This window comes from Palaemon carinicauda, chromosome 40 (assembly GCF_036898095.1).
Source record: "Palaemon carinicauda isolate YSFRI2023 chromosome 40, ASM3689809v2, whole genome shotgun sequence".
Taxonomy (NCBI): domain Eukaryota; kingdom Metazoa; phylum Arthropoda; class Malacostraca; order Decapoda; family Palaemonidae; genus Palaemon; species Palaemon carinicauda.
The window spans coordinates 37,188,565-37,201,064 of NC_090764.1; the positions used below are offsets into that span (position 1 = coordinate 37,188,565).

Sequence of the window (12,500 nt, forward strand, 5' to 3'; positions counted from 1 at the left end):
CCGCGCTGTGCAGTAATGTCACATGCATATTACCTTCTAAAAACCTACATTTAAACGCTAATAAGGCCTCAGCCAGTTACTCTGTTCTATATCATGGTCAACTCCTCTGCAGGATTCTCGTGCACAAAATACATGACAACTTCTATTGACACGCAAGGGTTCGTCTTATAGTCTCTCTTCACCTCCTCACAGCAGCTACTTCCGAAGTTCACGTGGATGTAATGTACGGGGAAAGTAATGCTGCATAATTAAAAGAATCAATATTTCAATTTAAAAAAGGAAAGGAAAATGAACTGACTTTCCCTCAAATACAAAGTTGTCATTCGTTTTTATGTTATATCGATATAGTAATGTCTTTGTTTTGTTTACGACTTCTTGCGCATGTGCAGTAGAATCAACACTAGCTTGGGGCTAGAGTAGGGTGTAGGTGCTCGGGGGGTACTGCAGCAACTTAGCTTCATAAATGCCTGCAAGGCTTTGCCCGTGGTCAGTTGAAACCGTGATTGTGACCAAACAGGTGTGTATGCTGTCATTCTCAACTACGTCACGTGAGAACACGCCCACTGGCGAGGTCTACCGGCGCGTATAGTTTTCAAAGGAGCGAATGATGATTAAGGTCACCCAACGTTTCATGTCGTGTTTTGGCTTTTAGCTTTTGATGAAAGACGACTGCTAATGAAAGTTTAATTTGTTTTTTACTAAAGTCACAATTCAGTGATTGACTTTCTTTCTTGTGGGTAAAATCTTCAAGTCTTGTGTAGTTTGGTTTACTATCGCGTTGAAATCTCAAGGCTGTCGAGGTAATTATCAAAACAGAAACCAGCGATCTAAAATGAGTAACCACGAGGGCTTTGAGACGAGAGCCAAAATGTGCCGAAGCGGACGTAAATCGAATGAAATCTCTTCCATTTGGAACTCTACGACGAAATCCTGTAAAGCAAAATGAACGGGTACTTTGAAAGCGTTGTTCACGAGCCGGACTGAAAAAAATCGAAAAGAGAAGTAGATGAATGAAGAAATTTAACAAATCACCTTACAACTGAGGCATTGATATATGCAGTGTAGATTACTTTAATGGAAAGTTTCGTGAATGACCAGTCTTGCATGGTTTTAAAGACTATATAAATGCATGTGCCCATTGATATAGCTGTTAGTGAGAACCTATCAGAGTTTTTAATGGAGGATATGAGGACCTTCTTGCATGTGCAGTATACGTATGAAAATTTGACTGTGAATTGGCCTGACTTTCAAAATTTAAGGTAAAGGTGAAAATGATTTTAATCTTATACTAAGGTCCACTTTGTGATCTCAACCTCTCACTGCACTTTCTGAACAGGCTTTGATTTCAAGTTTGAAAAGAATATGGCAGTTACATCACATGCACTTTGGCTCGCGCTTTTAGATGCTTTTCTATTGGATCAAAAGAGCTTATGTTATATCGAAAAGGATAAATTATTCCAAATAGTAACCTTTACAAATACAACTTTTACAATGGCAGCTCATTAATTATTTCTGCTGACGGCTTGTATAAAGGAACCGACAAGATGGATAATTGATGGTTTGAAGAAAGTACAGGGCTTATGTATTCTTAATGCATCATTTTTAGAATGCTGTAGATTACTCTGAATATTCTTAATCCAGGTATTATGACATATATGTATAAGCGGAACTTTTCCTCATAAATATATGGTTATATTCATTGCATGAGAGTTTGCGTAAATGTCGATCCAGGTTAGAATTTTTGAAATGGTTTATAAATGTAGGAATTTAATTCCAAAACTCAAGTTGCATAAATGGCTCATCTTTTATTTTCTATTTACATACAAGTAGTCTTCAAATGGCCACAACCATTATTGATGTAATCTACCGGAATTTTTTTCTTGGTTTAGTGTTGGCGGTGGAGTGGGGGGAGGGCCGGGGGTGGGGGGTGGGGGGGGGGGTTAATGGGGCTTGCGACTCCCTACGCCACGGTAATACCATTCTGTCTTGTAATAATGATTTAGAGATGAGTTCGCACGCCCGCTGCTGTGCACTTTTGAGTCGACGTCGTCGTCAGGCTGTCACAGTGGGTCAGTAGGTTGGCCAGGGCACCAGCCACCCGTTGAGATACTACCTCTAGATAGTCATTGGATCCTTTGACTGGCCAGACAACACTATATGGATCCTTCTCTCTGGTTACGGCTCACTTTCCCTTTGCCTACGCATATACCGAATAGTCTAGCATATTCTTTACATAATCTCTTCTCTCCTCATAAACGTGACAACACTGAGATTACCAAACAATTCTTCTACTCTCAACGACTGCTCTGTAATTGATCAGTGGCTACTTTCCTCTTGGTAAGGGTAGAGGAGACTCTAATTATGGTAAGCAGCACTTCTAGGGGAAGGGCGCTCCAAAATCAAACCATTGTTCTCTAGTCTTGGCAGGGCCATAGCCTCTGTACCACGGTCCTTCACTTGCTTGGAGTAGAGATCTCTTGCTTGAGGGTACACTCGGGCACAATATTCTATGTTATTTCTCTTCCCTTTGTTTTTTGAAGTTTTAATAGTTTATATAAGTAAGATTTATTTAAATGTTGTTACTGTTCTTAAATTTTTTTTTAATTGTTAATTACTTTTCTTGTTTATCTATTTCCTTATTTCCTTTCTTCACTGGGCTCTTTTCCCTGTTGGAGCCCTTGGACATTTAACATCTTGCTTTTCCAACTAGGGTTTTAGCTTAGCAAGTAATAATAATAATAATAATGATAATAATAATAATGATAATAGTAATAATAGTAATAATAATAATAATAATAATAATAATCACTGCTTAGTCTTGTTATATTTGTATTTTTATAATATATCTCTTTTGCTCAAAGATGGGATATTTGAATTACCATTTAACACCCTTCGTTTCATTAACAAACTGTTGGCTCATGCTTTAAGAAATTTGAGTAGCCTTCTCTTTCTCTCTGTTCTCGAAAAACATAGGGTTTTTTCCAACTTTTAACTCTCGCAATCATATGCCTCTGGTACCAGTTTGGTTACTGTTGGGCAGAACAATTAACTGGGAGCCACGTAACACAACTGAAATTACTTTCTTCGACAAATATTAACTGATTAATGACTTAATTTCGTGCTTAAAAGACTTACGATTTATTCTTGACTTTTAGTAATATTTTACTTCAATTTGAGAGTTTTAACTGGAAGCTTAAAAGATTGAAGAGGTTAAAGAACCCCAGAGAGGGTTCTGCTCTCCGCGTTTTGTTATGGACGTGGAAGGGAAAACAATGTTTGGCTGAGAAACCCTTTTCTGGGATATTACGCCAAAGAACATCACACTTTTTATCGTTCACTGTTTTGTATCTCTTTGATAAGACTGATAACATGTTTATGATAAAACGCATATACAGTATATCCACATGCCTAACTTATTTATGTTTAACTATGATAGTACAAAGGTGATTGACTCCTTGTTTAATCAGCCGTCTTCCAGCTAGGAGCTAACCTCTCTCACTTCTATTATTATTATTATTATTATTATTATTACTTGCTAAGCTACAACCCTAGTTGGAAAAGCAGGATGCTATAAGCCCAAGGGCTCCAACAGGGAAAATAGCCCAGTGAGGAAAGGAAATAAGGAAATAGCCTACAAGAGAAGTTTAAGAGTCATAACATCATTAAAAATGTCTTGTAACTTTGGACTGTACGTGACGCTTCTTAGCTCAATCCTCTCTTATAATACTACATTTTTGACTGAATGCGTACAATAGTAATGGTGGTAATGATGACGAAATAATACGTTGATAGTGCATATAATATCGAAATGAACACAAATGCTGTGATGGAAATATGTTTTAGGATATTTAAATTGCATACATTTGCTCTGTTTTTACATCGTTCACTGCCCGTTTTTTTTTTTTTTTTTTTTTAAATAGCTTCACAGTTACATTTGGATACTGTATTTTTAGCATTCTTTCGACATTTGATAGCTATTATTATTATTATTATTATTATTATTATTATTATTATTATTATTATTATTATTATTATTATTATTATAGTGTTAAAAGAGAATTCTGCAATTATTATTATTATTATTATTATTATCATTATTATTATTATTATTATTATTATTATTATTATTATTACTAGCCAAGCTACAACCCTAGTAGGAAAAGCAAGAAGCTATAAGCCCAAGGGCTCCAACAGGGAAAAATATCCCAGTGAGGAAAGGAAATAGGGAAATAAATAAGTGATGAGAATAAATTAACAATATATCATTCTAAAAACAGTAACAGTGTCAAAACAGATATGTCCTATATAAACTATTAACAACGTCAAAAACAGATGTGTCATATATAAACAATAAAAAGACTCATGTCAGCCTGGTCAACATAAAAACATTGAAGGAGAGCATAACTGACATAGAGTAAAAAAAAAATCTTTAAATAAAAAATATTACAAAATATTTTATTTGCATTTGTCTGAATCATCAGGAAGCACCACTTAAAATAGTGGAGGGAGTGAGTCTCAACATGAGTAATTCTCTCATTATATAGTCAATGCGCAGGAATTATCATCGTCAGCTTTTAGCCTTAGCAATGTGGGTAAGAAGGAGAAAGATAAAAAAATGCGATGTTATTTGATAGCTGATAATGGGACGAGATTATCGCGTTTATTGTTGGTGGCCAATGAGGCGTTGCCAACGGTCGAATGGAAATATGAAAGATCAAGAACAAGCAAGCGCTTATAGTTGTGCTAATGTTTATCAGTTATTATTATTATTATTATTATTATTATTATTATTATTATTATTATTATTATTATTGCTACTACTACTAGTTAATCTGCAACCCTAGTTGGAAATTATGATACTATAAGCTCAAGGGCTCTTACAAGGAAAAATAGCCCAGGGATGAAAGAAAATAAGGAAGTAAATAAACTACATGAGAAGTAATGACTAATTAATATAAAACATTTTTAGGCCAGTGATAACGTTAAGATAGATATGCTGTATATAAACTATGAAAAGACACTTATATCAGCCCGTACAACATGAAAACATTCACTGCAAGCTTGAACTCCTGAAGTTCCACCAGTTCAACTGCCCAGTTAAGAAGATCATACCACAATCTGGTCACAGCAGGACTAAAACGTCTAGAATACTGTGTAATATTGAGCCTTGTGATAGAAGTTCTGACAGTGTGGTTAGAATTTAAAAGAAAATCTAATGCAACATGCATAAAGAACTAACTGAATGACGGTGTCAGAGATCTAGATCAAGAATTAGAAATTTAATTGACCGCAAGTTTTTGTCCAACAACAGCAGCTGAAGACCAGACAGAAAAACAATACTCGAAACAAGACAGAATGAAAGGATTGGAATACCTTTTCAGGATAGATTAATCACCAAAAATCTCAAGACTTTCTCAATAAACCAATTTTTTGTGCAATAGAAGAAGAAACAGACCGAATGTGTTCCTCAAAAGTAAATTTGCAATCAAGAGTTACACCTTAAATTTTAAAAGAGTCATACAGAGTTAAAGAAACATTATCAAGGCTGAGATCTGGATGTTGAGGAGCAACTGTCTCGGACCTACTTACAATCATAATTCAAGTTTGGTTAGGATTCAACTTCACCACCCATAATTTGCAGCATGCACTAATTTTAGCTAGATCTCTGATAAGGGATTCAGCAACTCTAGATCTACATTCAGGAGATGGAATTGAGGCAGATAAAGTAGTATCATTCGCATATGCAACTAACTGTTTTCTAGGCCAAACCGCTTATCTTGTGTACATAGTATGTAAAGTAATGGACCAAGAACACTATCCTAAGGAATACCAGATATCACAATCCTATACTCACCATGGTTCCCACCAACAATCACTCTTTGCAATCCATTGCTAAAACTTCGATAATAATGTTAAGAAAATTAAGAATAGTATAGTCAAAGGCAGGTCCAAAATCAAGGCCAATAATAGGAACTCCCATGACCACAATCAAGGGATTTCTGGAAAGTATTGGGAATGGTAAAATGGAAATCACAATCTCCGAGGTCTTTGCGGAAGTCAAACTGCAAACTAAGGAACAGACGATTAACTTCAGCTTAACTATTTAGACATATTGTCAAGACACGTTCAAAAATTTTACATTATATGAGAGTTATGGAAACTGAGCGCTAATCAGCAGTGCCAGGGGTACCACAAACACATTTAGCAAATGGGTAACGTTAGCCATTCTCGAACAAGTGCAAAAGAATTTCTTGCTAACCCTTTCAAAATCTAACAGTCAACGTAGAAGCTAAGAAGTAATTTAAGAGAACAACTGGCTATATACCCCTTGATACAATTCTGACTAACTCAAATGATAAAGATTACTCAAGATACCTTTTGAGTCTCTTATAACCGTATAACATACAGGATAGGGAGCTTAGTTTTAATTACTAACGAAACCAAGGTATGATCAGACACCCCAGCTAGAGGACCAACTTGCTTATAACAACAGGAGAATCAGTGTACACCAGGTCCAAGCAATTACCAGACTAGCGAGTAACCTCACTTATGATTTTCTCACAGCCTGATCCAGAAGCAAAGTCAATAGATTTTAAGCCATGATGATCAGTAGGAAAACAGAATTTAGCCACTCCCTATGGTGAACACCGAAATAACCAACAAGCAAAAAAAAAAACCCTTTCTATCATTTTATATCTTAGCTTGAGTGGTAAACAGTGAGTCGATGACAGAATCATCCAACTATCATCTATTTAACTGAGATTTATGAAATGAATTCTATCCTAAGAAAAGCTTATTAAAAGATTCATCTGTTCCTCAGTAAAATCTACTCTTCTTACACTTTTCTCCTTTTCCCGAATACAATCTTTATGCTTCCTTTCACAATGGGTATCATCATATTTATTTTCATAGAACTCTGCTACAACTCCATCTTTGTTATTGGACTACAGTAAAGGTACTTGGCTATTTTTTTCTTTTGATTTAAATTTATATCAGATATTGATCAATGTCACGTTATTGGTTGAACGTAATTTTCTTCCACGTCCCATTTAATCTTTGCATGAGTAATTATGTTTAGTGTTCTTTAGTTAGATTTTTTGTTCGCTAAATATAGATGTTTTTACAGTTTATTTTTCTATTCAATTTCCATTAAGCTTTTTTTTTAACTCATTTATTCTTATCTTTAAATTGTGTTGGATGGTTTTACAATTGTATTCACAATACTGCAATCGAAGCTAGTTTTGATTTAAATAATTTAATCTAATTCTGGGTATTTCTGCATAACTGTCTAAACTTCATAAAATATCCTAGTTTTTCGTAGCTGTTGATGGAATACCATTTATTATCTTTATTTTTCCGGCAATTACTTCACTTTTCATAAATTTTATCAGTTTTACGTCGTACTTCAGGTAATTTCACCAATTGCTGATCCATTGCAGATTTTGTAACCATCGCTTTACCAAGATTTTTCATTCTAATGATTTGTCATAATTTTAAGGAATTAAATTTCCGGAACACCCTTTCTCCTTTATACTTCCTTGGTAGTGATTTGTGGAATTTTCTCTTTGAAAGAGATATGAGGATCATAAGTTTAAAAAAACTACCGACACAGCATTAAAATGCTATCCTCCGCTACTGCAATTCATTCAGGATACTTTTTTTAACTTTTCTTTCAATTAATTGATTCTGTATTCAATCCGAGTTGCACTGCCCTTTGTTCTGTTTATATATATATATATATATATATATATATATATATATATATATATATATATATATATATATATATATATATATATATACAGTATATATGTATGTATATATATACATATATATGTACTGTATATATATATATATATATATATATATATATATATATATATATATACATATATATATATACATATATATATATATATATATATATATATATATATATATATATATACATACATATACATATATATATACTGTATATATATATATATATATATATATATATATATATATTATATATATATATATATATATATATATATATATATATATATATATATATATATGTATATGTATATATATATATATATATATATATATATATATATATATATATATATATATATATATATATATTTATAGCTTAACATATGACGATTATATTTTGTGACTTACGGGAATCTTAAAATGGTTGCGTCGCTGATGTCTTGTGCGCATACATCGTTATAATTATTATATTTTGATTTATGTAACTGCAAATCCCTTACAGTAAACACTACATTATCATTCCAGTTGAGTATTTTTTTTTTTTAACAGGTATTTTGCTTTCCTACAAAAATAAGATTTCTATTTGTCATTGCATTTCCAATATTTCAAAAAGGATTTTTTGTTTTCTGGATTCGGCCTAATTCTATAAACATATTGATACAGTAGTAGTATTCAGTGCCTCGTACAATTGATTATACACATGATTAGTTTTAGGTGAAACTCGATCGAGTGAATATTTATCTATCTTTTAGGGTTGGCTCAAGGTGGAGTGGAAAGCTTGGGACAGGAGTATGTCTGCCAATGCTTCTAAGTTTGCTGACCAGAAGCATTCTTTCTGAGTTTCCAGTAATCGTGTATTAATAAATAATGACCAACTGATTAATCACTTGAATAATGAGAACTTTTGGGAGGATGAGTTACTAGTTTCTTAAGGTGAATTTAATTATTGTAGAAACACAAAGTAATAAACCTTTAACAGATAATTGTCCATTAATGAACAGTTAAACCAATCGTTAAACTATAGGTTTCCATTACGACCTTAATATAGGCAAAAGTTTATTTTAGTGCTGATCTTTTGTAACTTTCTTCACCTTGTATAACTAATGTTTACTAAGCCAAACAACTTTAGCCAAGTCATAGAAATTCTTATCATTCAGTTTTATGGAAAGCTAAATAAATTTGCTAATCTAGTTTTAAAAGGTTCTATCTTTTGCAACTCGTATACCCATACATACATACTCTCATACGCACAAATGTTTGTATATAATTTATTACCTTATATTCGCTTTGCTATGTTTTATAAAGGGGAAATTTGTTTTCTTAATGTTAAAAAACTCAAAGGATTTGGACAGTTGGCTTGCATTACATGCTGCAGCTACCTTTATGGAATTATTAAACAAATATCTCGAATGGACATCGCATTGAACGAATATTCACGTACAATCGTCGTCGAACAGCCTATCAAGTTGTGATTAGGCCTCCAACCCGTGGGGAGTTAACAGTGTAACCTATCCCTATCTACGAAAGAATAAATATTCTGCGGTTTAATGTATCCATAATGTTCAACTGCTCTACAATCCTTTTATGAACATTTAACGAATCCACTGCCTTTTATCCAGTTAGTCCATTTTGCTTGCACTCTTCTCCCGAACAGTCTATAAGGTCCAAATGTTGGATAAGATGAGGAAATTGAATATTATATTATTGCTTGTTTCCACGTTCATTAGATCAGATAAATTAAAAGAAAAAATCTGTACACGAATTGACGGTAACTACATTAAATTTGCTATGCTTAAAGTGACTTTTCATATGGACATCGTCAACATCAGCTGTTCCATATGAAGATCACAATGACTGACATCTATTAATGAGGTTAGTTGATATTCTTAAACAAGCTATAGAAGGGTTCTCAAAAGGCTATATCAAACTTTGTAATAAATATGGGATATTAGGATACGTAATTCAACCAAAACATTCAAGAGAAAAACTTTCCAGGCACCGATTTTTGGAGAGTGGGGACCGTACTAAATACTTTTAAGTTATCTATTATTTCTTTTATAATAGTTGAGGTTTTCTTCTTGGTTCAACTGAAAACTATAGGCTTATTATTTATAACAATAATTTGAATAATTTCCATATTATTATTATTATTATTATTATTATTATTATTATTCTTTGTCTACATCTTTTCCCACTTCTATGTGGGGTCGATGTTTCTGGTCAGCTTTTCTCCATCTACCTCTGTCCCACACCACATCGAAGGTCATCCTTGCATTAGTTTCATTCTGATTATACTCACTGACCATAGTTGTTTTGGCTAATTTTTCATGGCCGGATGCCTTTCCTACCGCCAACCCTCCCCATTTACCCTGGCCTGGCTTGCCCTCTTCAGTGGCTGGGTTTATTATTATTATTATTGTTATTATTATTATTATTATTATTATTATTATTATTATTATTATTAGCAGTTAAGCTACGACCCTAGTTGGAAAAGCAAGATGCTATAAGCCCAAGGGCTAGATAGTGAGATCCATGAAACGGTTAGTTTTGATTTTAAGAAGCAGTTTATAGGGTTTCATGGCTCGATATAACTAACCTTTGTTTTCCTTTCCCCTCTTTTTCTGAAAAAAGTGTAATCGATATCACACCATGATACTTCTACACAGACAACACTAATCGTTGGGGATGTAATTCTGAGTATACGAATTAGTGTTACCTTAGACTCAAAGTATCATTTATCACTGTGCATAGCAGTAAGTCATATATAATCACTATCGCTAGTGAGGCTTCCTATTCATATATTAGTATACGCGATCCGTCATAAATGGGGGCTAAATATTAAGGAAGATATGCCCACACGAACATGCGCACACACACACAGGCTCAACCCTTCCCAACCCCTCCCCCTTTCCTAACTACACACGGCAGTTTGGGCAATTTGTGGGAGATTATCGTTTCTGAGCCGTTGCTACTCAACGTGACAAGATATATATATATATATATATATATATATATATATATATATATATATGTGTGTGTGTGTATATATATATATATATATATATATATATATATATATATATATATATATATTATATATATACATATATATGTATATATATATATATATATATATATGTGTGTGTGTATATATATATATATATATATATATATACATATATATATATATATATATATATATATATATATATATATATATATATATGTGTGTGTGTGTGTGTGTGTGTTTGTTTGTTTGTGTATGTGTTTGTGTGTCCAGACACTTGCTGTTTATTGTACAGGGGAGATAATGTAAGCTTTCCATTTTTCGTATGAGATTCTTCACATCTTATTTTTCCCATTATTTGGTTGAAGTTGGGATATTTCGTTCGGGTAATATAACAGTATATAATTTATGTTTTGGCAGTCACGACGATTATTCTTCATTTATTACAGCGCTTAGACAAAAACCCATTACTCTACCTTAGTGGAAGCAAGTCCAATTAGGTTTCAGGACAACAAATTCTCTCGGTGGTACATATAAAAACAATCTTCGACGCTCAACTTTGTGGCTGTATCGATTAAGATTTCTGTTGGTCTGGAAACACACATCTGTATTCATGTATGTTTATTTACATCATATGATTATATGGATAAATATATTTATTTATGTATATGCTATCAATAGAGATTCATTGGGTCCTTTGACTGTCCAGACAGTACTATGGATCTCTCTCTCTGGATACGGCCCATTTTTCCTTTGCCTACACATATGCCGAATTGTCTGGCCTAATCTATCCATATTCTCTTCTGTCCTCATACCCGTGACAACAATGAGATTACCAAACAATTCTTCGTCACTCAAGGGGTTAACTATTGCACTGTAATTGTTCAGTGGCTACTTTCCTCTTGGTAACGGTAGAAGAGACTTTAGCTGTGACCAGCAGTTCTTCTAGGAGGACAATCCAAAATCAAACCATTGTTCTTTAGTCTTTGATAGTGCCATAGCCTCTGTACTATGGTCTTCTAATGCCTTGGGGTAGGGTTCTCTAGCTTGAAGGTTCACTCGGGCACACTATTCTATTTTATTTCTTTTCCTCTGGCTTTTTAAAAATCTTTTTACAGTTTATATATGAAAGATCTATTTTGATATAGTTACTGTTCCTGAAGTATTTTATTTTGATTGGTCATTATTTCTCTTTTAGTTTATTTTTTTCCTTATTTCCATTCATCACTAGGCTATTTTTCCATATTATAGCATCTTGCTATAAATAATAATAATAATAATAATAATAATAATAATAATAATGGCACATATATATGTTTGTATATATATGTGTGTGTGTGTATTTGGGTTTATATATCTCCACCCAAATATATACACATATAAATACGTATATGTAGATATATTGAATATATCCATATATATATGTACGGTATGTATACCAACATATTTATGTATGTATGTGTATAATGACGTATATAATTATATATAGATATACATGTACAGTATGAGCATATATATATATATATATATATATATATATATATATATATATATATATATATATATATATATTATGTGTATAAAGACATATAATCATATATAGATATACATATAAATGCATATATATATGTATATATAAACATATGCAGTATATATATATATTATATATATATTATATATATATATATATATATATATATATATATATATATATATATATATATATATA

The 12,500-nt window shown here is 32.5% G+C and overlaps 1 protein-coding gene across 1 annotated transcript in view; it reads right to left on the reverse strand.

Moving 5' to 3' along the window:
• Positions 1-86: 86 nt before the first annotated feature.
• The window catches only part of LOC137631891 (glycine receptor subunit alpha-4-like), an 83,779-nt gene continuing 71,365 nt past the window's right edge, over positions 87-12,500 (reverse strand). Inside the window, exons 6-8 of the mRNA XM_068363896.1 lie at positions 2,406-2,525; positions 845-980; positions 87-240 (exon numbers count right to left, since the gene is read on the reverse strand). Of these exons, the coding sequence (XP_068219997.1) occupies positions 87-240; positions 845-980; positions 2,406-2,525 (410 nt within the window). The remainder of the gene's footprint in view (positions 241-844; positions 981-2,405; positions 2,526-12,500) is intronic.